The sequence below is a fragment of the Pseudorca crassidens genome, chromosome 21, assembly GCF_039906515.1.
Source record: "Pseudorca crassidens isolate mPseCra1 chromosome 21, mPseCra1.hap1, whole genome shotgun sequence".
Classification (NCBI taxonomy): domain Eukaryota; kingdom Metazoa; phylum Chordata; class Mammalia; order Artiodactyla; family Delphinidae; genus Pseudorca; species Pseudorca crassidens.
This window is the reverse complement of record NC_090316.1, coordinates 32,798,874-32,825,872: the sequence shown is the minus strand read 5'-3', so window position 1 is coordinate 32,825,872 and position 26,999 is coordinate 32,798,874. Positions and strand designations below refer to the sequence as shown.

At 41.3% G+C, this 26,999-nt stretch overlaps 1 protein-coding gene across 4 annotated transcripts in view; it reads left to right on the top strand.

Moving 5' to 3' along the window:
* The first annotated feature begins 1,847 nt into the window (after positions 1 to 1,847).
* Positions 1,848 to 26,999, top strand: part of VEGFC (vascular endothelial growth factor C) — a 79,706-nt gene continuing 54,554 nt past the window's right edge. Inside the window, exon 1 of one of the 4 annotated variants that reach the window (XM_067721762.1) lies at positions 1,848 to 2,040. In XM_067721762.1, coding sequence (XP_067577863.1) covers positions 1,891 to 2,040 — 150 coding nt within the window. In that variant the 5' untranslated portion in view covers positions 1,848 to 1,890. Of the gene's footprint in view, positions 2,041 to 2,391; positions 2,627 to 17,107; positions 17,253 to 17,345; positions 17,479 to 26,999 lie in introns of those variants that run through there. The other 3 variants (XM_067721765.1, XM_067721764.1, XM_067721763.1) reach the window with 3 other exon arrangements.

Sequence of the window (26,999 nt, the reverse complement as noted above, 5' to 3'; positions counted from 1 at the left end):
CAGCGGGAACATTGCTACCCTGACAGCGCCAGCATCCTCGAACACCTCAACAAGCTATGATGATGGACTCGCTCTGAGAGGACAGCACCTGACCAAGAGAAACAACGAAGCTCAGAGCTCGAGCACAGTAAACCAACTTCACAGATGTAGGGTAATGTGGACGTGACTAAACAGTAGTACAGGTGAAACATTTTTGAGGAATTCAGCTGACTTTCAACGTAGTGTGAGTCAACACTGATTTGGCTGCCAGAAAATAAACTCCATCCAAGGCGGCATCAGCAAATGTATGATGTCTGGACAAGGAAGACCCTTTCTGCAGGCTTGCAGGAACCCTTTCAGTACTGAGTCACGTTCTGGGGCGTATACTGTCTGAAGAACATGGAGAACTAGATCATGGTGGATGAGGGAACTTGGAGCTGTCTTTAAAAAGGGGCGGGGGGGAGGAATAGAGCGTAGGGAGAACACGACAGATACTTTCAAAGTATGTGAAGAACTCACATATGGAAGTTAGAGTCGCTTTGCGGTGTAAAGTCCAGAAGTCAGAGCAACGGACAGATGGGAGGAAGCACTTCGCAGCGATGCTGACCGTCAAACGGGCAATGGACAGGCGCGCAGAGCGGGGGCTCCCGTCCCAGGCGGTACCGAGGCTTCAAGTAAACCGGGGGAGGGGAGTTTCAGAACCTGCAGCGCGTTACCTCAGATGGGAAAGTCTCTCCACCCCGGGCAACCGGCCCCGGGGTGCCTTGCCAACCAGGAGATGCTGTCGCCTTCGGCAAATGTCGCTTCCGACGACAGCGTGCTTAACACGTGTCTCTCCGTCACCCCCTTTCTCACTGAAAGCCAACGCCGCCCCTAAGCTTCTCCGTGAGGAGCCAGTTGCTCCTTCCGCATCTGCCCCGAGTCTGCGCTCCCGGGCCTTCCCCACACGGCCTGCCCTCATTCGGCTGCCCCGGGCCCCCGCGTGGCCCAACGGGCGGGGGTTCCCGGGCCCCGGCGGGGTCTCCCCCCGGGGTTGACTTTCTCTCGCCCCTTCTGGAATCCGGGGCTCCTTCCACCCCTCGAGCGGGACTGCCAGGGCCGGGCTGCCGGGACTCGGACCGGAGCCCCTGGCTGCCGAGGACAAAGGGCGGGCTCGGTCCTCCCGAGCCACCTCCCGGCTACCGCCGCCCACCGTGCCCGGCGCGGGGCCACCGCCCCCGAGCCCCCGAGCCGCCAGCGCCCCGGGCCGCTTTCCGCGAGCGGGAGGGGGGAGGGGCGGGGGAGGGGCGGGGGGCGGCGCGACCCGGAGCGCGGGGAGCCGCTTCCGAGGAAAGGGCGAGGGAAGGGCGGCCGGGCTCGGCACGCTCCCTCCCTCGGCCGCTTTCTCTCACATAAGCGCAGGCAGAGGGCGCGTCAGCCATGCCCTGCCCCTGCGCCCGCCGCCGCGCAGCCCCGCGCCCCGCGCTCCCCGGCCTCGCCGCCGCTCCCGCCGCCCGGCCGCCCGGCTCGCCCCGCCGCGGGAAAGGGGAGGGCGGGGGCACGCGGGCTCCGGGGGCGCCGCAGGGCCCGAGCCTCGCGGGGCGTCTCGGTCTAACCCCCTCGCTCCCAGAGGCGCGCGCCGAGCCACCGAGCGGGGCGCCGTCCTCCCGCGCCCTCGCCTCAACTCGCCTCGCCTCGCGGGCCGCGGCCTCGGGCGCTCGGATGTCCGGTTTCCTGTGAGGCTCTGCCCTGACCCCGTCGCTTCGCGGGCGCTGGCCGGGAGAGCGGCTCGCAGCGTCGGGAGCGCCGAGCCCGGACCCGCTCCCGCCGCCGCGGCTCCGCGGGGTCCCCGGGCGGCCCTCGCGGACAGGGCCGAGCCGCGAGGCAGCCTCGCCGGGGCGCCCGGCCCCGCGCGCTCGCGGCCCGTCCACCATGCACTTGCTGGGCTTCTCTCTGGCGTGTTCCCTGTTCGCCGCCGCGCTGCTCCAGGGTCCGCGCCGGGCGCCCGCCGCCGCCGCCGCCGCCGCCTTCGAGTCGGGACTCGGCTTCTCGGACGCGGAGCCGGACGCGGGCGAAGCCAAGGTGGGTGCGCGCCCGCGCGCTGCGGGGTCGAGCCGCGGGGGCTTCGGGGTCGAGCCGCGGGGGCTTCGGGTCGCTGAGGACCCGGAACGGGCGCAGAGGGCGGGTTCGTGTTTCACCTTGTGTGCCTGGGCTCCACAGTTACAGCGCTGAGGGTAGGGTTTCTGGGAGGAAGGTTTTCACGGAAAATAGGACAGCAAGTTAGGCGAGCGAAGGGTCCGGAAGGTGGCTGGTGACAGCGATCGTGCAGCCGCCGGAGGGCGGCCCCCGCCGGTGCGCCGAGCGCGCCTGGAACCCGGCGCGGGGAGAGCCCGAGTTCAAGCCGTCGGGAGGGCTCTGATCTAACCTGGCAGGTTAGCGGGACTCCAGCGGCTCCCGGGCTTGGGTGAGCAGCCCTCCGAGGCTTGCTTTCCTGGAGAATTCCTCCGATATGGCATTTAGTAACCGGGCTTGAGGGCCTCAGACTGCAGATTCACTCGGAGCAGTTGGTCGAGCTGGAGATGCAACAGGATCTCCCATCACCATCACGCATGGCTTTTCAACTTAGTAAACGCTGCGTTTCTGAAATTTGGTCGTCAGGTACTGAAAAGTAAGGTGGATTTCCTTGTTGGTTTTATAAATGCGATGTTTAACTCTTTGCCTAAAAAATGTTGCCAGGAGACTGTTGAGACATTGGGATTTTCAAGTGTCGTATCGTATTGGTGCCCGCTTCTCCCTTGATCTCCTGAAAGAGTATCTATTTACCTTAAAAGTTCAGAACTGACCTAAGGATGGAGAGTATGCTTAGAAGAGTTCTTAAATTCCTGAAGAAGTTATATATTCCACAGAAGACTGGAAGTGTCGGTTCACACACTGGCAGTACCCCTGGCTGGAACTAGATTGCAGCACTTTATTTCACCTGACGGCAAGTGAAGGGCCAGGGGTGTGCAGTTGCCACCCTTGAGTGGACTTTATTGATTAGCATCTATCGAATGTGTGCAAATTAAATTGCCTTCCCGGTTTTATTTTGAAATACGCTGTAAGACTGAGAAGACTGAGTTTTGAAAAACCAAAATACCTTTGTGTTTAAGTTTTGGGAAAAAATTGAAATATTGGAATTTCAATTGTGGGATCAAGGGGGGAAAAAAACTATGAAGTAGAAACATATACATGAAAGTTCAGAAAAGAGCGCTCTATGTGCATTGTGAAATAATTTTCAACACAGATATTTACATTGGTGTAATTATTGCCCTGAGAAAGTCTTCCTATCCTCAAATGCCACAAAAATGTAACCTTAGACCCACTAACACTTCCTGTAATTTAAATGCCTTGGATTTCATGGTATCGATTCACTTTGTTTCCTCCAACGATTTATTCGAAGTATGACTTAGGAAGGCAACTCCTCCCTATTGCCTATGTTAACTCACTTTGGTTTACGGCAAGAAAGCGTGAAATAGGAGGTGAAATGAGCAGCCTGTCCGGATAAGCCCAGAGCCTGTGTGAGAGTCGCTGCCTGCCGGGTGGATCCTGAATGGATGGATGGGCCCCTGTGTGCCTATGTTTACGTCTGTGTGGCTAGAGGATAAAAGTTAATGTGTTTTTAGTTTTCAAAATTGTCTTCATTGGTGTTGTAATGAGAGTTTCCCTTTGCCATGAGAATCTTTGTGCATTCTTGTTGGCTTTTCATATTTGACTGTCTCTTATATATTCTGTATGGTGAGTATGGGATGATAACTCTGTATGCGGTATGGACGCTTTTCCACACGTGACAGCACTTCGTTCTAAGGCTCTGAGTTCCACAGACCACAAGGCAGTGTGACTCCCGCACCGAAGTGTTCCCCAGTGGTTGAGTAGCAGCCTGAGAGGGCATGTGTCATTAATGCCTGTGGCGAACTGCTGTGTCCTTGCCGGGAAAAGTCCAAGACACGTGGTCCAAAGACTCCATGTCTCTCCCTAGTGGACAAGACTAGTCCCTCATTTGGACGTAAGCCCTGGACGGGCGCTGATTGTTAATTTTCTGTGCTTTACATAAACCCCAAGAAGAGATTAGAGGAAGGTTAATAGAAGATGCTAGATATACATAATCCCCAATAAATGCAGATTTTTGGTAATTTACGCTTCAGAAGTGTTTTTTAATATTAAAATAAAATAGAAAACAGCTCACAGGCTGTGAACCAATGTTAGCCATACCCTTCTTCACCTCATCCCCAAAGCCATACAGAAAATTGGAGGTAAAATCACAAATGGAAGCCAGATCTCCTTGTTTCTAGACCTATATTTACTGTTATTAGGTTCCTCTTTCTAATTATTCATGGTTGTAGACTTACTAAAAACTTCTGAAGTGTTTTTCCCAAGGATGTTAGTGCAAGCAAGTCAACATCAGAAAAGTAAGGCAAGCAAAGTATTGCCTAATTATATAATTAAAATTAACCACACATGATGGGGATAAAAGAGGAAATATTTAAAATTATCATCAAACTAAAGAAACCTGCAAAACCTAGAAAAAGCACTGGATTACTAACTACAATCATTTGCCAACGTGAGATTAGGTAGAGTTTTTTTTTTTTTTTTCCTTACCTGAGAACAACCAGTTCACTGTGGTTGGTTGGAGTTGAGTGTGGTTTTAAGAGAAAGGTTGGTTTATGATTAACAAAAGGAGGAGTTACTTCATTACTTCATATCATGAAATATGCTTTTATTCCAAAAGGTGGGTTGGACTGGGAGTTTAAATACCTAGATCCTTACAGGTTGTTAGAGTAATAAATGCAAGGAGAGCATATCTTACATTGCAAATGCCTTTGTTAATAAAGATTGAACTCAACAAAAGAAAGCTTAAAGATTTACAATCTTGTGTCAATTAAGTGAATGATCAAAAAGATCAGGGCTTCCCTGGTGGCGCAGTGGTTGAGAGTCCGCCTGCCGATGCAGGGGACACGGGTTCGTGCCCCGGTCTGGGAAGATCCCACAGGCTGAGGAGCGGCTGGGCCCGCGAGCCAAGGCCGCTGAGCCTGCGCGTCCGGAGCCTGTGCTGCGCAACGGGAGAGGCCGCAACAGTGGGAGGCCCGTGTACCGCAAGGAAAAAAAAAAAAAGATCAAATATTATTAAATAGACAAATGTAACTTACCTAATTTTCTGTATTACATAAATAACTTTAAATATCCCTAAATTTATAGTTTAAATGCAAAAAACTAATTAGCTTAGTATTAACACTAGTTGCTTTAATGAGAATAGCTATTTTCAATTAACATAGTAAGAGTGCATATGGTTTATGGTGACTATCACAAAAAAAACTTCCTAATGATGGCAACTATTTTGTAACATGCCTTATTTTCTTTCTCATCATTTGTAATTCTGCACACTTTTGTATTTGTTTTATTTTTTTATTTACTGTTTCAAAGTAATCAGTGGCAGTGTTTCTCAAAATACCATCTTTGTGCTAACTGCATCTGAACTCCCTACAGGTCTTTAATTTTTTATTTTTTCCTTACCTGAGAACAAGCAGTCTCTGGACTTGGGTCTAGGAACATACATTTTTAACTAGCATCCTAAGTCATTCTCATGCGCAGTGACAGTCTTACACTCAGTATCTCTGGTGTGTAACGATGACTAATTTCATTGGTTTTATCATATTCATTACATAGTTTTTGTGTTTGCAGGGTAATCTGTTAGGGATGGGGCATCTTAAAAGACAGAAGCCATTTTCCTCTCTTCAAGGAGCTTGCAACTCAGGTAGGAAAAATAAAGCCTGAAGCACAAAAATACTGTGAATTATTGGAAGAAGAGTACCAGAGCATTGTCTGTGTCCTCAGGTTTGGGCAAGAGAGTCATCCATGTGGCCTAGTTGGTCTGGGTGCCTTGACTTAGGGCAGAACTTGAGCTGTAACTTGGATAGGAATTTCCAGCAGATGACTACATCAAACATCCCTTTCAGGTCTTGGATGGAGTGAGGAAGTGAGAGGGCAAGTAGAAGTGTTTGATGGCAGCCGAGGGGTTATATAGAGTAACAGTGAAGACTCTTAAATAAGAATAAGCTTTCAAGGTGGATGGAGATCACAGTGTATATGGCCTGAATCAGTTTAAGGAATTTGAATACTCTGAGTCTTGCTGTGAGTCTTGGAGGGTTATTCATGATTTAAGCACCTGAAAGACATAGGTAGTAAGAAGGCTATCGAAAATCATTTATGGGATTGATTAGAGGTCCGACAGACTTCTGCTGGGGGCCTGATCTAGTTGAGAGGCAGCAGTAATAGTCTAGAAGGGAAGTGACAAATAGAGCAGAGTGAGGACAGTGGAGACAGAAGAAAGAGATGTTACAGAGGAAGAACCCATAGATCTGGTGACTGATTAATATGAAAAGTGAGGGAGTGGGAGAAATTAACCTTGGCATCAGTATTTTAACCATAGGAAAATGTTGGTCCTACTTGTAGGACTACGACACTACAGAGAATAGAAGAGACTGGTTTCCATTGATGTATGCTGGAAGCTAAAGGCATTATTCCGTAAGTCACTTAAGATTTTACTAGACTTAAGACTCTTTGGAGAAGTAAAATAAGCTTTACAAATTTACATCCCATAAAAGGAAAATAACTGTCTAGCATCAGTAGGACTTAAACTTTCAAGAACCGTTTGAGCTCTTGACAAGTATTATTACAATCCTGAAAGGAAAATTACCAGTGTGCATATCCTATTACCCTGCATTAGAAATGAGAAGGTAAATTTTATTCAAATAAAATAGGCCATAAATGTGGCTGTAATTCTTAATCATTTACTTGCAGCCTGCTCTGTGCTGCTTCTTGCTTCATGATATTTCTCTGATGTACTTCAGATACCCATACTTTTTCACAGTAACCAACCATCACTCTTTAGAAAAGAAGTTCAGTATTAGGGACATGTGAAATGTTTGTGAAAGTGGAAACCTTTGAACCCTCTCCCTCTCTTTACCTCACTCTGCATCAATTCATGTTAGAGGCTCTGAGTCTGACGTAATTAGGTTATAACTGTAATGTCCTGAGTATCTGTAAGTTAATTTCATTTTGTTTTTTGCTACATCCCCCAGAGATGGATGTTATTATATTGTATTAAAGATGACGCATCTAAGACTCAAGTGACTCAACCAGGAGCAAGAATAGAGCTTTTTTCTTTTTGAAAAACTTTTGCAGCATGTATTTTAGAAAAGCGTGGTAATGGGTTTGAGCCTTTGGGCTTTGCTAAAGAGACCCACTGTCCATACTCCCTTCCTCCTGTAAGCTGTAGCAGTGTGCAAGGGGGCAGAGAGAAGTATTGCTGTACAGCGAGGACCCCCTTATTACTTTTATTTCGGCCACATTCCCCACAATGGAACGATCTGAAAGAAACCTGGACTTTCTTCCAGGGTTCACCATATGGTGCCCTCTGATTAAAGATGGATCATAACTGGCCTAATCCATGGTACTGTTGTAAGAATGGCTGCAGAACTGGAGGCCTAACCAGGCCTCCTGACGATAATTGAACAGTTTTTCTAAGTTGCAGTAATATAACTTCTGTGAAACATTGTGATCTTACTACGTCAAGTGACCTCTCAGGATTAATTGGATTTGGAAAGAACAGACTTTAGTTGCAGAGGCATGATACTTCCTCCAACGTCTAAACATTACCTTGTCCCCCCTTTCACCTGTTACATCATTCCTGGCGCATAAAAGCATTCTCTAAGTACTACACAGGCCTACTTTTTGTTGCAAAACACATATTTGTCACTTCAGATTTGTACAAGTTGTGAATTAAGGTATCATTAATTTTTCACATTAGAAATACTAGTGTAGCAGAGAACTTTAAACAATAAGAGGTAATAGTTCATTTGATTTATAATGTGACGCTAAAATTTACTGTAAATATTTTAGATTTGTCAGTGTAATCGTTTCTTCTGAAATTTACTCAGGCAGATTACTCAGGTGCTTCCAGCCCTCAACTGATTTACTGTTTTTTCAGAGTTCCTAGTTTAACTGTTGGAGAGAGAAGAAGTTGTGTTGATTTAATTCTCTTTATTGCGCATCCATGATAGAATCAAATAGGCGCCTTAAATTAAAATACCTTTTGCCGGTGGATTCTTACCCTTTCCTGGTACTGATAGCACCCTAGTAGCTATCAGATGTTAGAAGGGATTCCTGATGATTCCTTTTCTGCAATTCTGAAACCCCAAACCTCATTTTCGTAAATTATTTGGTGCTATACCTTGATCTGATCTGACATAAAGCTATTTATAGTCTTTATTTATCCTCTTAAGTTTGGATATATCTGAACTTCATTGAAGAAATAGTGATGTATTTATGAGATGCTGCCATAGACCTTGCTGGGGGTTGGGAGAGAATTTAAATGTATATGGACTGGGTTTCTTGAAAATTCTGGGATCTGAAGTTCATGCAATCCCCAGGGCTTATGGTAAGGGATTGGACTGGAGAGCTGTTCTTTTCCAAAGGGCTTCCTTCCTCAGTCACCTGTTGCCTCAGTGACAGCCTGGAAGGGAAATTGAAGGACTCAAGAAGGAGGCCCTGTGGACACCCTTACCTCCATTTTACCCATTAGAACAAGATTTATGTACTTGTCACTCCAGATTCTCATAGTTAAATCTACTTCGATTCAGGGGCATTTTAATTAAGTCTCACTAGCGGCAGCTTCAGTTCTAAGCAGGAAATTACAATGCAGTGAGTGATACAAAAAAATGTAGAGTGAGTGATTCCTGTCTATGACAGGAATCAAGAAACTTACTCATTAAAAATACCAGAAATGAGTTCAACTATAAACGCAGACAGTATAAGGGATTTTTTTGGTAAGAGTCTCCTGCTTTACCACAAGTCGTTGGCTAGGCTTCTGGGGTATGCATGGGCAGTCATGGGAAAGGTGGGGTGATGTTGAGTCAGCTGTGAAAAACGGGTAGATGCCGGTTACAGAAGGGAGGGAGGGAGGGGTATTTCAGATATTGGAGTGTGAGAGCAGAGTACAGAGGCTAGTAATGCCACTGCGGTCAGGGGGTTTTTGGGCAACTGGGAGCAGACCCCTTTGGCTGGAGAGCCCAGAGCTTCGCGGGAAACAGAAGGGAATATTATGTATTACTGATTTTATTTTTAAAGGCATTTGCCATTTATTCAATGTTCTAAAGAAATAAGGTTATCTTCATAAGTGAATTTTCTGGACTCCCGAAAAGTTAGCAGTTTTAAGTATAAAAACTCAAATTTATCACGTTGATTAAAGTATACTATACATAACTTCATTTTAATGACTCAGCTATAATGAAAACAAGAATTACTGCATTCTTCCATTGCCCTTTCTGCGACCATTATTTACCACCTCTGCTATGTGCAGTCACTTCTGCACGTTTTAAAAATTTATGTTTTCTTCTCTCTTTTGCCTCCTTTCCCCCAAGGCTTCTCCTTTACTTCTGTTCTTTGATGCTTGGGAGGTGTTTTTGTTTTTTATAGCTGTGACCCCACCATTAAAGAATTTTATTTCAGCCTCTGGTGATCTCACCAACTACTTCAAGAATAGCATTTGAAATGGGATTTGGTTGTATGTAACAAGAATCTAACTTCAGTGTCTTAAGCAAATTTGAGTTTATTTTTCGTGCCAGTGGAGTTAAGGGCTGGTGCCATGTGAAGCTCTCTTTGGCTATCAATGTCCCAGACTCTCCCGCACTTTCTCCCCCAAAGTTGCAACAAGACTAATTCCTCTCCAGCATTATGTCTGATTTCAAGGAAGGAGGAATTAGGAGACAGGGATCTGGTGCCTTAACAGGAAAGCAAAGGCTATCTTGAAATCTGTAGTAGATTTGCACTTATTCTTATTGGACAAAACTGTCTTTTGGCCATCCCTAGCTGCAAGAGAAGCTGAGAAATAAAGCACAGGCAACTTCGAACAAGATTGGAACTCCCTTTATGTGGAAGAAAAGGAGAATGGATTTTGAGTAGCCTGTGTTTGGTTTGTAACATTGTATCAATATGGTTTCTAATTTTGTTTTCTTTCTCCCACAGATTTCTCACTTTTTTCTCATGCTTGCAAACTTAGTGCCTTCCTTGTATACTCATGTGAAAGATTAATGTTATTGAAGGATTAAATTTTAAGTTATATGAATGTTATTATGTAAGACCTTTTGACTGTTCAAAAGATTTCAAGTTTCGTTTGGAGAGAGAGTTCTTACCTGAAACATTTGTAGAACATGAGAATTTAAACTTACTAATTTTGTTGTGTCAAAAGTAGGTGTAGTAACAGAAGGGGAAAACTTGGGAAAGCTAGTACCCTCGAAAACTATTCAGGTTATGTAGATTTCTGTGTAAGAAAAATCAATACCAAATCAAGCAAATATAACATTTTTAATTTAAATTTTTTAATATTGGTGTTGGTTTTCCTTTTACTCTGTATTTTGTGTGAGGTTGGAAAGAGAAAATTTTCTAATTTTACTTGACTTCTTTCTAATGGATTCATCTCCCTTGCTTAATGCTTAACTGTAATAGGACTTTCTTCAGCCAACATGCTCACTTTTTCCTGTCACTGAGCTGTAACTTTTGTGAGACGAATTTGGTGTTTGTGGAGACTTCCAGTGTCTGTGTGCAAAGTGAGGGACAACTATTGTCAGATCACAGGCTACTCTGATAACAGATAATCCTGACCTTACTGTGTTGATTTTCAGATCACCAGCTTGTGAGAATGGCAAAAAAAGTACGCATAAGAGGGAGATGGATGATTAAAATTTCTTCACACTACCAATAAAACACCAGGTACAGATTCAGCTGGGTTGTCCTCACAAAGGAAAAGCAGGGGTTACTTCTCCCAGGTGGAGTGTCCACGGTCTTACTACCAGATAGAAGAACCTTCACGTGTGTTCTGTGGCTTCTGCCTGCACCTCTTCACGTGTCTTATACATTTACTGAGAAGGAAAATGGGAAACGGAAGCTCATAAGCATGTACTCAGTGCATGTCTGATGCTCATGGAGCCCTTGGGCACAGTTCTCTGTTATTTCTTCATTACCTTTAATATTTTGCCATATTGATTTTGTTATTCAAATTTGTAAACCTATGTGTTAAACACATTTTTTTTTCCAGTACGCAGACCGTGTATCAAATGTAATGGGAATTTGACATGAAAAGACATTTCGAACAGAGAAGGAAATGACTATTATGAGTGTTTGAAGTTCAAGTACTTACCTTGTTTAATTTCCATAGATCATCATCTGATACACTAATAAGATTGGACCAGTTTATGTTATCTTAAACTTTTCCCCCTGCAACTGGATTATTTATCCTTAATGGTTTGAATTATTCTTCCTAATCTGCCTTAGGGGCAATTTTCATACGTGCTGATGTTTCAGAGTAGTCTCCATTAGAATTTAATTATTGGATGCCCAGCGCTGATTCTTTTGTGTTTTAAGTGCATTTTCTTGAGAAAAGTTAAGTTTTGCACGTTCATTGGTGATTTGCACTTTCATGTGAATGAACGATGAGAGTGTGTTAGGGCAGAGGGAGAGAAGGAATGGGTATGTACCTAGAGGTCACGTCACAATCGGCTACTCTGAAGGTGGAGGGGAGGCAGAGGAGAAGGTGCTCGTCATTCAGAAAAGCCAGACCTTCGTGCGTGACAGCTGCCGTGGAATTCTCGTAACGGTTATTGAACTCTTTATCCTGATCACTTCAGACCAGCTTGGCAGGGTATTTGTTGCTCAAATAGGAGCTCAGTTAGTTTTTCAGGGGCAGTGGTCCAGAGGACACGATAATAGAAATACATAATTTCAAAGTTGAGTATATGTTAGATACTATTTTTATTCTCTGTTTGGCAAGTCTGCATTGAGAATTTATTCCACTCTGCTTCCTCAGGGAAATAGCCTATTCAGGTCGCTGGAAATAACATGTCAGGTTTGATAAGAGACTTCATATGTAGCCAACTAAACCTGCTAAATATATTTAGAAAATCATTCTAGTGACTAATATCTTAAAGTGTTTCCACAATAACAACGTTGGTAATGTTAGGATTTACCCTTTTGCATTGGAAATGACTTGTCAAGTCTTCAGAGAGACTTTATGAGCAGCCGAATATACTTGCTAAGTATATTTAGAAAGACTTTTACTAATATAAAGTTCTGTTTAACATAGCCTCTTCATTTTAAGCAGTCATACTGATTGAAATCATTAGGTAGCTGGGAAGAGAAGTTAACTTGGTTTTTGTTCGTTTAACGTTTCTAAATATTTTCCATCTACAATTGGAAGTTTCAATGTGTAGGGTTACCAGGAAATAGGATTTTCAGGGAATGCAGGGGCCCAGGTTTGATTCCCAGATAATTCAAGTATGCCTTCTTTAAATATTCCATTTTATTTTATTTTTAGAGTGCATAGGATAGTGGAAACAGCATGGACTTTGGGGTGGGAACTGTATTTGAATTTAGCACTGCACTTGGGAGGTGTATGATCTTAACACTTCTGAGTCAGTTTCTCAACTCTAAACTGGGGGAAAGAGTGTGTACCTTACAGCATTGTAAACTCACGTGAAACGCTGTCTCGCGTTAGCTACTGGTAAAACATTAGTTCTCCGTCGAGGGCCTGTCAAAGTCATTCAATGCATCAGTGGGATCCCCACGCTTGTCTGCAGAGTCCCTACCTGAGGTTTTTTGATTCAAGGTCCACAGATGGAATAAAGATCACCTAAATATCCATTTATTAATGTAATATCTGCTAGCTCAATACATTTTAATAACATATGAATAACACATTGCTCTTTTCAGCATAGCTGTGACCTCCCCATTGCCAAAGCCCATGTACGATGGTTAGAACTCCTTGTTCTGTGCTCTTTTATGCAGTGGTCAGTCAGGTGTGGCCACAAGAGAGGCTCAAGAAAGCAAAGTCTATCATACCCGGAGGAACGGGTCGCCAGGGGAGGTTTTGGTGAAGAGGCAGAAAGCAAGAGCGAGGGGGAAAGCTGAGACTACATACAGCCTTCCTTGGGGTTTCCCAGGGAAAGGCGAGGCAGGGCAGCTTGGACAGTTAGGAATTGGGGAGTTTGAATAATTTCAGTGGCACTAAGCTAGAGGGGCGGTCCGTCGTTGCCTGGTACCTGGCCCTGGGATGGTTAAGGCAGAGGAACATTGCTTCCTGGAGTGTTTGGGCCAGAAGAGAAGGCCAGGCTCTGGATGGGTTAGTTTGTCTATCAAAGGCATGCTCCCAGCTGAGCGCTTCTAAGAACTGGCCAGCCTCAGAGCGGCAGTCTTTCCCCAACCAGAAAGGTGTTTAAATTTTGAGTTGTCAAAACATCAGAATATGCAGAAAATTTTAAATGTATACAGTGTGTCCTATTACTTGACTTGGCAACATTCGCAATAGTTGATCTTTCCTTTTCTTGTTACGCTGTCTCTCTTGGTTTTCTTTGACTCAGTGGTTCTCTTTCTTGACCTCCACTGCTGGTTGTTTTTCTTCTAGAATTTTTAATATTGAAGTGCCCAGGGATTCCCTGCCGTGTCCTCTGTTCTTACTGACAACCACTCACTCCCTTGGTGGTGTAACCCAGTCCCATGGTAGTAAATAGCCCCCAAATTGGGTCTTCAGTCCAGATCTCTCTTCTGAAGTTTAGAAGATATAACCAATTCACTCTTCCACTTCCTGTTTGGCATTTCCACACTTCTGATCTCCTCCACCCCTGGTGAAATTTGCTCTTTCCACAGCCTGCCCTAACTCAGTCAGGGTGACAAATTTCCTTAATTTGGTCAAGTCACAATCCGTGGAGTCATCCTTGGCTTACTTCTTTCCTACCTCGTATCCAAATTCATCAGGGAATCCAGTCCTGGTGGCTAAGCCTTCAAAGAATAATCGAACCACTTCTACACGTGGCTTCTGCCACTTCTCTCACCTGAGCCGCCATTGTCTCTCGGGATCACAGCATGGTCTGCCCACTAGTCCCACTGGGTCTACCCTCAGCCACCTCGTGGAGTATTCTCAACAGAGCAGACACACTAACGCTTTTACACTGTAAGTCATGTTACATCCGTCTCTTATTTAAGGCCTTAGAATAGCTCCCTATTTTACACAAAGTAAAAGGCAAAATCTCTGCAAAGGAATAGCAGTCAGGGTCCTGCAAATCTTTTAGTTGAAAAGAACTTAATGAGTGGTCTGTTTTATAGAACTGTAGGTTTTTATGAAGCACCCAGAGACCAGCAGTGGCGGGAAGTCCTAACCATCCTATTCTTGCAGGGCCAGGATGAAGGGAATGGTGTTATCAACCCTGGAAATTGCGGGGCACCATGGCAGAGGGGCTGCCCAACAGGCTCTGGAACCGTGGAATGCACACACTTTCGTGTCTACGGCGAGGCAGGCAGGAAGTGAGGGGAATGTATATCCCAACCTATTTTTTGTTCACGTCCTAGTCAAACACTCGGTTTTGTTAGCCTTTTCCATTTTAGCGATTCTGGTGGTTCCATAATGATATTTCATTGTGGTTTTGTTTTGCCTTTCCAGAGTGACTAATGAGGCTGGAGATGTGCTTATAAGTTTTTTGCCCGTTGGAATATTCTCTTTTCTCAAATGCCTGTTTAAGTATTTTGCTCGTTTTTCTCTTTGGCTATGTATCTTTTTTAAATGGATTTTTTAGAATTTCTTTACATGATTTGGACCCCAGATTTTTGTAAGATACATACATTACACATATCTTCTTCCATCTCCTACTGGCCTTGTTTTTATTTTTTCGTTTTTGTTTTTTTCTTTTTTTAATGACTGGAACTTTTAAATTTTAATGTAGAGTGAGTGGTTCCCTCTTTTTCCTTAATGTAGAGTGGTGTTTCTTCTTTTTCCTTTATGGCTTTTCATATCTTGTTTAAGAAATCTTTGTCTATTCAGTGTCATGATGATAGTCTTATAGAAGCTTTATTGCTTTACCTTTCATGTTTAGATTTATAATCAACCTGGAATTGATATTTGTATAGGGAGGAGAGTATGAATCAGGATTGTTTCCACTTAGATGTCGAAGTATCTCAGTGTCTTTCCCACTGCTCTGCAGTGTTATTCTTGCCATCAGTGATCTCTCTATACGTATACAGTTTTTTTCTGGACTCCCTGTTTTATATTTCACTCTGCTTGTCTTGCATCAGTATCACACTGTCCTAAATTCTGTAGTTTCATAGAAAAACTTGATGCATGGCACGAATACTTCTGATTTGTCCTTTAATATTGCCTTGACAGTATATGGTGGGATTATTGCATTGAATCTAAAGATTGATTTGGGGAAAACTGGCATGTTAGCAATATTGAGCCGCCTTTTAGGTCTTTTAAAATTTCTCTCAAATAATATTAAAACATTTTAAGTTTTCCTTTTGCATAGAGGCCTTGCACATCTTCCTTGTTGGTACCTAGGTATTTGACATTTCTGAAGCTATTGGAAAGGGATTTGTTTTTGTATTTTATTGTCTGTTTTTCTGGGTCAAGTATTCTAGGTTGGCATTTATTTTCTTTCCATACTCTAAAGATTATTTCCATCATCTTCTGACCAATCTTATTATCACTTCTTTGAACAAGAAATGATTTTCATTGTTGGCTTTTAAGGTTTTTCTGTCTTGGATTTAAGTAGTTCTGTTACACTTTTAGGTGTAGCTTCCTTTGTATTTAATCTGCTCGGAGTTCATAGCAGTTCTTGAATTTATAGCTTGGGTTTTTTTTATTACTTTGAAAAATTCTAGACTATTATTTTTTCAAATATTTCTTCTGCCCTGCAGTCTCTATCCTTCAATTGAATGTATGTTAGCACTCTCCACTGTCCCCTCTGTGTTTCTGTGTCACTTTTCTGTGTTGTCTATGTCTGTTATGCTTTTTCTCTAGTTTTCTCGGAATGTTTTCTACCGATTTACATTCCAGTTCACTAGTCCTCTCTTTTGCCCTAATACTATCAGTCCAGTCTGTTGAGATCTATTTTTAGTTATTATATTTTGCAGTTCTCAAATTTCAATTTTTTTAATAAATTCAGTTTCTTTGCAAACATTCTTCATCTTGCCTTCCATTTTCTTAAACATACTAGTCACCATGTTTTACAATACCTGTTTCAATATCTGGCTCATCTGTGGTTTTATTTGTATTGTCTATTTTTTCTAGGTTTTTTTTTCCTCTTAGTCTTATTTGTAAGTATGGTTGAAATTTTTTATTGAGTGTCTCACATTGTATATGAAAAATTATAACTGTCAGAATTATGCTGTTTGGGTTTTTTGTTTGTTTGTTTTTCCAGAGAGGGTTTCCAGTATCCTCTGGTAGTCAGGTAAATTGGGGACAGATCACTCCAATTCAGTCAGAATGTGACTGAAGTCAGTCACAAGTCAGAGGCTTGTCTCCAGTCTTTGTGAAGGTCATTCTGCTCTGGTTTACCCACATTGCTAGGGAGTTGTCATTCAGAAGAACCATTTGAGAGCTTATGGGTTTATGCAGTCCTTCTTCCTTGGCAGGTCCTGAACTCCGATTTTGGTTTTCTCAGCACCGTGATACTGCTGAAAACGTCCTTGTGCTTTTCAGATTTTTGTGTGGTTACTTTGCTTCTTGCCCTGGGCGCTTCAGACATTAAGCCAAGTGCCTCAAGAGGAAAACCATAAGTGTCAGACTTGTGTCTCTTGTGTTACCTTCTCTCCAGGATCTGAGCCCCTCAAATCCTGACTACTGCAGCCTCAAACGTTAGTGTTTTACCTGTCCATCCAGAGTAGAAAGTGTGCCAGATAGATAGAATGCCAGAAGTCTCACCTTTTTCTTTTTTTCTTTTACCTCTTTGACCTTTTCCTGGACTCTCAGCCTCTTTCCCATCCATGGACTGGCGTATTACCCGAGGGAAAAAGTAGCCCTCAAAATGTCAGTTCACCTCTCTGAGTTTTGTTTTGTCCTACCCAGTATCTCGGCCACTGAAGCCTGGGATGCCTCTACAGTTTTGTCTTCAAGTAGGTGTTGGCTGTGTTTAATTTTATCTCCTGTTTTCTAATTCTCAGCAGGAGCATTGTTTTGTCACAAGGTGCTCCATCATGGTTAGAAGTGGAATTCACTAAATAAGCCATCTGAATCATGATCGTGAGGTTAGCATGGCTTAGTGACTGAGGGAGCAAAGCTTTTGGATAGGCTCATGGTTTAAATTCCACTTACTGTGTTTGAGATGCTTACCCACTGGAAGTTCAGTTTTATCATCTGTAATCAGAAAATCAGACTTTTTTCATAAGATTTTTGTGAGGATTAATGGGAAAAAATACACATAAAGAATTTGTTGCCCAGGGTGAGTACAACTTGAGTGCTTATGTAATCTCTCATTTTTCTCTTTCACTTCATTTTTGGCTTCCTAAAAATGCTTACTTTCTTATTAGAGCTTCACTATATATGGAGACACACACACACACGCACACACGTGTATATATATGTGTGTGTGTAGATAAGTAGATGGAAAGATAAATGGATGGATGCACTTTATCAGAAAGAATCTGTTCTACCAAACTGTCAGAAACGTAAGTAACTAATTTATAAGAGATTTTAGGATTGTCCTTAAGACCTGCTGACTCGAGGACTCATGTTCTGAGTCTGCCTCTCACCTCAGCTGTAGTGTGCAGATGCCAACCGCACAGCCATGAGCAATTTAATCATAGATACAGGGTGAAATAGAAGATTTTCACTCCTCTCTGAGCGTGGCTGACCCAAAGGCATGGCAAATTGCTTAGTCATAGTGAATAAATTTATGCTACATAAGGCTAATAAACAGGTCAGAGACAGCTGGGTCTACTACCTGTCACTTTCTAAACTTTCTCTGTCTCTGACCAGATTTTCTTCTCAGACAATGATTTCTTCCAATTCAGAATGAGTTCTAGTACTCTCTGTCATCTCATTTTATATTCCCATGTCCTTCTTTCTCCCCTTGGATCTCTCCGACTGCCTATGAGGAGCCTATATGCACTTTGTCTTATTTTTGTGTCCCATAAGATACAAGTAACATAAGTGCTAAGTATATGTTTATTTTTCTAGTGTTACATGGGCTGTATATAATGTGCACGGGGGAGCAGATTGACCAAGGCAAAGAGTGTACACACACACACACACAGAGTAATTCATTGTTGTCCTTGAAGCAATATTCAACAGTAGAAATCCTACAGTCTTCATAAATCTGTGACAGTTTTGGGGGGATTTATTTGTTTTTTAGTTAGCACCTACAAAAACTGTATATTTGTTCTCCTGAAAACTCACATGTGCACATGTCACTAAAGAGTTTATATCAGCTGTTCTTATATGCACGGATATTAGGTTAAAGATACTTATATTAGAATGCCCACTGATATTTGAGGGAAAAGGTTAGCAAGAAGAGGTAAATATATTTGCTTATCAATTGTATTATTTAATTTTCTAGCAAATTTAGGACAATTCCATAGAAGATCAGTAATCATAACACTTTTTAGTTTGTTTTGGATTGTCATTTGCTTTTATTAGATCAATGGCAGGAATCTACAGAATATTTTCACCTTAGGGAACAAATCACATTAAATTCCTAGGATCCCTGACCTTGCTCTCTGGGCTGGGCTTGCAGGGTTCCAGACTTCTTTACACTGACCTTGAGTGATTTTACCATGTGCAAACCACTGGTGCTGGTACTGTGAGTAATAATAAGCTTAAATGACATCTTAACATTGATGCTGCATGGAGCTGCCTCAATGTGGTGTTTGTTCAATTATTTAAAATATAATTCTTTGGTTTGGAATCAGCAGATTATTAATGAATGGCATGTTTCTGGGGAATAAATAGGACTTTTTGAAAGCCCATGCATGGGGAAAAAAACGGGCAGAGAAAGGGCTCTTTCTTCCATTCCATGTTTCACACAGAAGCTTTACGTTGTATGAGAAAACTTCTGGAATAAACTTGTGAAGTGTTGGATAAGAAAAGGAAACAGTAAAAGTTTGTTACAAAGTGGAATTCTTGTTACACCTCCTTGGTACCTGCTACTCTGGGGACCCTTTAGTATGTTGGCTTATAAATGTTTATTAAAAATGTATAGACAGGGCCTCCCTGGTGGCGCAGTGGTTGAGAGTCCGCCTGCCGATGCAGGGGACACGAGTTCGTGCCCCCGTCCGGGAGGATCCCACGTGCCGCGGAGCGGCTGGGCCCATGAGCCATGGCCGCTGGGCTTGCGCGTCCGGAGCCTGCGCGTCCGGAGCCTGTGCTCCGCAGCGGGAGAGGCCACAACAGTGAGAGGCCCGCGTACCGCAAAAAAAAAAAAAAAAAATGTATAGACAGTATAGCCTAAAAACATCAGAAGACATTTTAGCTAGACATAATTAAGTCAGATTAATCCTGCGAAGCACTGAAAGATGGTTTTGCCTGGAGACATTTTTTATTCTTTGGCAGTAACTGTTAGAGAAAAGCCCATTGCTTAGTAACCTAATAGAAATGTCTGCATACAATTGAATTAAAAATAGCTTTTATTTTAAATTATTTTCCTAAATATAGAAAAAATATAAGGGTCTTTATAGGTAATTTTTTTAAAGCAGAAATATATTAAAATAATTATCTGTAACATTACCATCAGAACCTGCCATGCTTTGCTCTATATATTCTCAAACTATATTCAGAGAAAATAAAGTCATGCTTAAAATATTATTTTATAGCCCACTTTTAAAGTATAATATTCACTATTATTCATATCCTGAACTATTCCTTAAGAATTTTAATGACTGCATTTCTACTTATGTTTTGTATCCTCCTTGCTGTTAACTATTTTCATTTTTCTCTGTAAATAGTTATTTCTTTACATATTTTCTCTAGTAATTGGAGAGGTATGCCTTCTTCAGTGATATTCCTGTTTACCTTTTAAGGTTTAAAAAATACCTTAATCTGTTTTACTCTGACAATACCAGTAGTAAAATTTATTTCTCTGGCAAAGAGATATAAAACATTTGCTGCATCCATCCTCTCCAAAAAAGCATGTCTAGTTTTGGTGATGTAATTGGAGAATCAAGACATATTATTTTAATATCTTATTATATTTTACATTTATCTCTTCTTCATGAAAAATTGAATAAGTGTTTACAACCACATTGCACATGTATTTCATGCACATGTAATTTACAGCCATGCAACCCCATATAATTTACATTCACATGTAATTTACATGTCGGTGCTTTTTACAACCATATTGTACATGTATTTACAACTACCTTGAGATGTATGTAAACCCAGATCCCTGTGAAATGATTTCCGAGCTCACTATCAGTTATTTTATAATGTAAGTGCTTTATTTTGATTTAGTTTTGAGTCAGCTGAATGATGTCTTTTAAACAAATGCCAGGAAAAAGTGTGGGAGTCTATGGATTGTATTCCTATACATATGAGGATATCATTTCGTTCTGCTTTATTCACACATTAATGGCAAAATACTAGGCAGTAGAATTCATAGCACACAGTATCCCCTACTTCATCCACGCCCCTACCCCCAACTACAAGAACAAACTCTATAAACGTTCTTTAATTGCTCTTTGGCATTTATGTTATGGAAGAGAAATATAAGATATCAATAGAATTTTACCTGTGTCATTATTCTATTTCCAGGTTTGGGGGGATTCTTTTTATTTATTTTTATTTGTTTACATATTACAGAAAGCTTTTCTTATCCTTAGAGTTTAAATATTTCATTGGGATGTGTCTGCATATTATTCAGTTCTCACAAATTGTGACTGGCGCTCAGACTGGTAATAAGTGAGCGTTCTGCCACAAAGCTTTCATGCACTTGGAGCTATTGTTGATGATACCATTATTTTCTTTAATATTAGTCCCTCAGATGATGCTTCTTCTCTAGCTCCTCTTCTTTTCTATGGAATTCCAGTTTCCTGTATTGATTCTCCTGGAATTGTTTTGAAATTTTATAATTTTTCTTGTTTTTATAATTTTACCACTTTCCTCTGAATTCTGAAAGAATCTGCAAGGATTATCTTTTAATTCACTGATTTTTTTTGTCACAGAGTGCCCCTTTAGCAATTTTGAATTAAGTAGTTTGATGCTTATCTTAATTTCAGCTTTCCTCATTTAAGGGGTTTTTTGGGCCCTTTTTTGTGGACACAGTGTGATATTTTGAAATAATCTCCTATGTTATACAGTTTTATAAAAAGTCATTTATTCTAATTTTCAAGGTGAATTTTTTGAAGCTGTTTTATACTTTCACAGCTGATCATTTTTCTCTGATCTCCGGCCTTATAAATGAATGAAAATTACCGCATAGTAGAAGTTGAGGAGGATTTTGTTAGAGGATATATGAGTTCCTGTTAAATAGAATATTTTAGGTCCAAAAATATAGCTGTAAGAGTTTTGCATTCTTTCAGCTTCTGTCCCTTTTTTAATGCAATTAAAACTCCCTCTCTCTATACTTACATTCAATGAGAATCTTGGAGGAATGGGGTTAGAAATATGCACTCAAGTCACCATTTAGATTGTAAAGTGAAAATAAAGCAAACAAACCCAGATATCTTCATGTATGAACTGTTTCAATATGCTTCACTCATTTTAAAATAATGTTCAAAGTATCCTAATGGTTAGATTTTTCTACAAGTGTCTTTTATTTCCCCCGCTCTCTTAAATGAATTGGTTCAGCCCCCAAATACCAGGTGTAAGAAGTCTTTCCAAAAGGAGGCATATTAAATTTAATTTCTAAATATAAATTGAGGAATATTTATCCTGACAATTCTGAATTTCAATGAACAGTATAGTTACTGAGTTTTTACTTTGATGAGACATTATTTTAGCTTTTTCTGTGTTTATGAATTTTTACAATTCAGTTGTGACTTTTTACTGGTTCTCCCTTTCACGAAGGTAGATAATTTTCATAACACTGAAAATTGTCCTTCCAGTGGGAGTTTCTTAGTGTTTTGGAAAGTCCCCTAATCGTATCAACAGGAAACTCTTCTAGTGCATTTAAAATACAATTCAGTAACAATGGACCTGAAGATGAGTTACCTTGGCTCTGCTATCACTGGGTTTGGATGACAGTGGGATGAGCTTACAAAGGCTGGGGTAGCACTCAGAAAACGCCAGTCAAGACTAATACATGGAAGAACCAGGGTCTCTTCTAGGGATGGCCATGGGATAGTGCCAAGACATATGATACATAGTTGCAGATTTATGAAATACAGGCAATGTCCTGGAAAATTATGCTTTCACTTGTATGGAGTTTTCTTATATAACTATGAATATGTGTGTATCAGTGGCATCGTGTTACTTCTGAGTGTCTTAATTTGGGCTTCCATAGAAGTAGATTTTAAGATGGGGATTTGAGGCAAGGAGTTTATTTGGGAGATGATCCCAGGGTACACTGATAAGGAAATGATAAGAAAAGACGGGATAGGAGAGGACCCAGTAAATGGCCCATAATCGAGGAAGCTACCACTGTGAGTATCTGGAGTTTAATTCCACTGCGGAACTCTGGGAATCAGCATAGAACCAGCACCTCAGTGTGTGGTGATCTACTCCAGCAGCAATGGGAAAATCATGGGCTACCTAATCAAACACATAGCTGCTTCTGTCACTTCGAGTAAAGAAAACGTTGACCAGCATTTTAAAAATCATATCGATTTCCAAATATATATGTGGTGATAAATGCTGTGTTTTGAACATTGTAAAGAATTTGGAATTTGAGAAAACAGAACTGGTTTGGAATTCTGCCTAATTACTCTCTATTTGATCTCAGTTAACATTTAATTTCTCTTCGCTTTAAGTTCATCATCTAGAAACTAGTGACAATAATAATATTCTTGCCTCTCTCAGGAGTTTGTTGTAAGAATCAATTTAGGCAATTGACATGAAAGTACATTCTAGACTACAAAATAGTACATGCAGTCTTTTTTTTTTTTTTTTGCGGTACGCGGGCCTCTCACTGTTGTGGCCTCTCCCGTCGCGGAGCACAGGCTCCGGACGCGCAGGCTCAGCGGCCATGGCTCACGGGCCCAGCCGCTCCGCGGCATGTGGGATCTTCCTGGACCGGGGCGCGAACCCGTGTCCCCTGCATCGGCAGCCGTACTCTCAACCACTGCGCCGCCAGAGAAGCCCAGTCTTTTTTTTTAAACATCTTTATTGGAGTATAATTGCTTTACAATGGTGTGTTAGTTGCTGCTTTATAACAAAGTGAATCAGCTATAAATATACGTATATCCCCATATCTTCTCCCTCCTGCGTCTCCTTCCCACTCTCCCTATCCCACCCCTCTAGGTGGTCACAGAGCACCGAGCTGATCTCCCCGTGCTATGCGGCCGCTTCCCACTAGCTATCTGTTTTACATTTGGTAGTGTATATATGTCCATGCCACTCTCTCACTTCGTCCCAGCTTACCCTTCCCCCTCCCCGCGTCCTCAAGTCCATTCTCTACATCTGCGTCTTTATTCCTGTCCTGCCCCTAGGTTCTTCATAACCATTGTTTTTTAGATTCCATATATATGTGTTAGCATACGGTATTTGTTTTTCTCTTTCTGACTTACTTCACTCTGTATGACAGACTCTAGGTCCATCCACCTCACTACAAATAACTCAGATTTCGTTTCTTTTTATGGCTGAGTAATATTCCATTGTATATATGTGCCACATCTTCTTTATCCATTCATCTGTTGATGGACACTTAGGTTGGTTCCATGTCCTGGCTATTGTAAATAGAGCTGCAATGAACATTTTGGTACATGACTCTTTTTGAATTATGGTTTTCTCAGGGTATATGCCCAGTAGTGGGATTGCTGGGTCATATGGTAGTTCTATTTTTAGTTTTTTAAGGGACCTCCATACTGTTCTCCATAGTAGCTATATCAATTTACATTCCCACCAACAGTGCAAGAGGGTTCCCTTTTCTCCACACATTCTCCAGCATTTATTGTTTGTAGATTTTTTGATGATGGCTATTCTGACTGGTGTGAGGTGATACCTCATTGTGGTTTTGATTTGCATTTTTCTAATGATTAGTGATGTTGAGCATCCTTTCATGTGTTTGTTGGCAATCTGTATATCTTCTTTGGAGAAATGTCTATTTAGGTCTTCTTCCCATTTTTGGATTGGGGTGTTTGTTTTTTGATATTGAGCTGCATGAGCTGCTTGTAAATTTTGGAGATTAATCCTTTGTCAGTTGTGTCATTTGCAAATAGTTTCTCCCATTCTGAGGGTTGTCTTTTCGTCTTGTTTATGGTTTCCTTTGCTGTGCAAAAGCTTTGAAGTTTCATTAGGTCCCATTTGTTTATTTTTGTTTTTACTTCCATTTCTCTAGGAGGTGGGTCAAAAAGGATCTTGCAGTGATGTATGTCATAGAGTGTTCTGCCTATGTTTTCCTCTAAGAGTTTGACAGTGTCTGGCCTTACATTTAGGTCTTTAATCCATTTTGAGTTTATTTTTGTGTATGGTGTTAGGGAGTGTTCTAATTTCATTCTTTTACATGTACCTGTCCAGTTTTTCCACGATCACTTATTGAAGAGGCTGTCTTTTTTCTATTGTATACTCTTGCCTCCTTTATCAAAAATAAGGTGACCTTATGTGCGTGGGTTTATCAGTACAGGCAGTCTTAATTGGCTTTGTTAGCAAATGGTAGTGCCAAAGAGTTAATCTCAGAAATCAAAAATGCAAAAGATATGTTAAGCCACATAATTTTAGTCAATTTACAGATTTTGTAGTGTTTCTGAATAAATATGGCAAGTATATGTTATATTTATATTGAACAAGCCATAACTGTTAAAAGATTGACTGTTTCCTGAGAGTGAAAAATCTCATTGTTATTTTTCTATCATACATTTCAAAATTGCATTGTTTTCTATCCCTTCATTAGAAATGTTTTAAACCAATTCATTTATGTGGGAATAAAAACATTTCCGTGGTCTATCAGACATTGAACTCTGCATCATCTACTCTGGAGGGGTTATAAGACTATGTTCTGATTCTAGATTTTCTAAAACTTTGGCAAAATCGGATTCTGAGTCTTCCTTTGCATCTGTGTTAATATTAGCAAACTTTCTTTGGGGGCTCAGCGAAGAACAAACCGTCTTTGATGAAAGGGTCATCCTAGCTGCCAGTGACCAAAAGCGGTGCCTGCTGAGAAGCTTTGTGGCAATACTCCAGACAGACAAGGATTCAGGGGTGAGGAATCCACACACTAATGAATTCCAGAAGGTGTGATTGCTGGCTTCTCTCTTCTTAAGCCCTAGCCATAACGCATTGGTGCTCAGGTTTTTTATCCTGTAGGCCATGCTTCATTCTTTGACATCCCCTGCCATTTCCCACCCCTACCTAAAAGAAGCCCCAAACAAAACAATAATAAACAATTTTGATTGTTTGATTTTTAGACAGCACTACCATCATACAGCCCTTAAGAATGCCACAGCTGCAACCTGTCACTTGGTATTTCAGCAGGATCAGGCTGGAGGCAAAAGAAAGGGGCAGGGAAGGCCAGGGTGTGTCAAAATTTTTCCTTCTTATAGATTTGAGTTCATTGCGGTCACTATCAGTGAGCTGTTTTGGACCTGTTTCTATGTGTTTAGTTCCTGCCCTTCATCAATAAATTGTAACTAACCCATTCACTGAACGCTGTATGCCTTGCACTGTAGTTTTTGGTCCTTAAAAATAACATCCGACCATAGGTATTACTGTTCTCATTTTACAAATGAGGAAACTGAGACTTCTAAGTCACGAATCTAGCTTGTAAGCGACAGAGCTGATGGACTTGGATATCTTAGCTCTTTCAGAATACCACCTCTCTTTTTATTAGCCAAGCTTCGATTCTTCTGTGAGAAAGTCATGTTTCTTACTTATGTGTGAGGGACACCCTTTTTGGCTATATAAAATGTGCACATTTATATCTTACGTGGAAAACTTTTTTTAGAGGATGTCCTCATCTTTGCAAGACTGTTGAACTAACAAAAGACTCAAGAAATTTCCATTTTAATAGTGAGTAGAATGAATGATTCTCTTTGCATTTTTCATCCCTTTATATCTAAGTGACTTTGCTCTGTCAAAAGATATCAGAGTGAAGGAGAAGACAGGTTTTTGTTGGCAGTGCCATTTGTATCTTTAGAGCTAGAAGATCTTGTCTGTATTACATGCAGATTATGGAAAGTCAGGAGACCATTACAAATGCCAGTATGAGCTATGTCTAAGCCACACCACCAATAGGAGAGGACTTACTCTTCAGGCCTCTATTTTCCATATAAATTTTGTCCTGCTTTTTCCTGGCATTTACAGGATCCTGGAGAGTCTGATGTTTTCTGTTTGTTTAGTGTATTAAAATTTCTAAGAACTTCTTGATTAAATGTGTGGAGGTCTCCACTTTAATATTGAGGAGACTGAAGTATCCAGCCCAGGAAAGATCCATTTCAAAAGTTTTAATGCAACTTAATGGAAATATAAAGAAAAATTATTATATTTAGCAGTAATTTTGTATCACACTTTACAGAATGCAAGTTAAATTGGGCTTTTCTTGTTGGTCAGATTTTACAGATGAGGAAACCAAAGCAGACAGATGTAACATGAAATGTGAAATCAGTTCATCTTATTCTCTCTCTTTCTCTCCCCTCTCTTCCTCCTCTCTCTCTCTTTTCTTTATAGCTTTCGATCTAATGCTATTTATCTAGTACCTAAATATCCACTTTACTAATTGCTCTTCTGTATTTAATTCACAGACCATCTAAATATATGATATTATTGTTCTCAGTTTATAGCTGTAGTTAAAGAAACTGAGAATGATGTTCGGTAACAGCCCCAAATATTTTGTAGCATAACCTTGTAAAGCTCGAATTTGGATTTAGGTCTTTGTTTATTGCAGAACCATGCTCTATCTACAATGTCGGTTTGATTTGTTATTTTATAGCAAGGTAATTATTCATTACTTCAACAGTTACCTAAGAACTGTTTTTAAAACACAAAAAATCTTATTTTACAACAGATTTTACATATGTCATCACATGATAACGTGACCCATTTGAGGTCTATACAAAACTAATCTAGTGCAGTGTTAGTATAGTCTAAAATTTCCAGGATG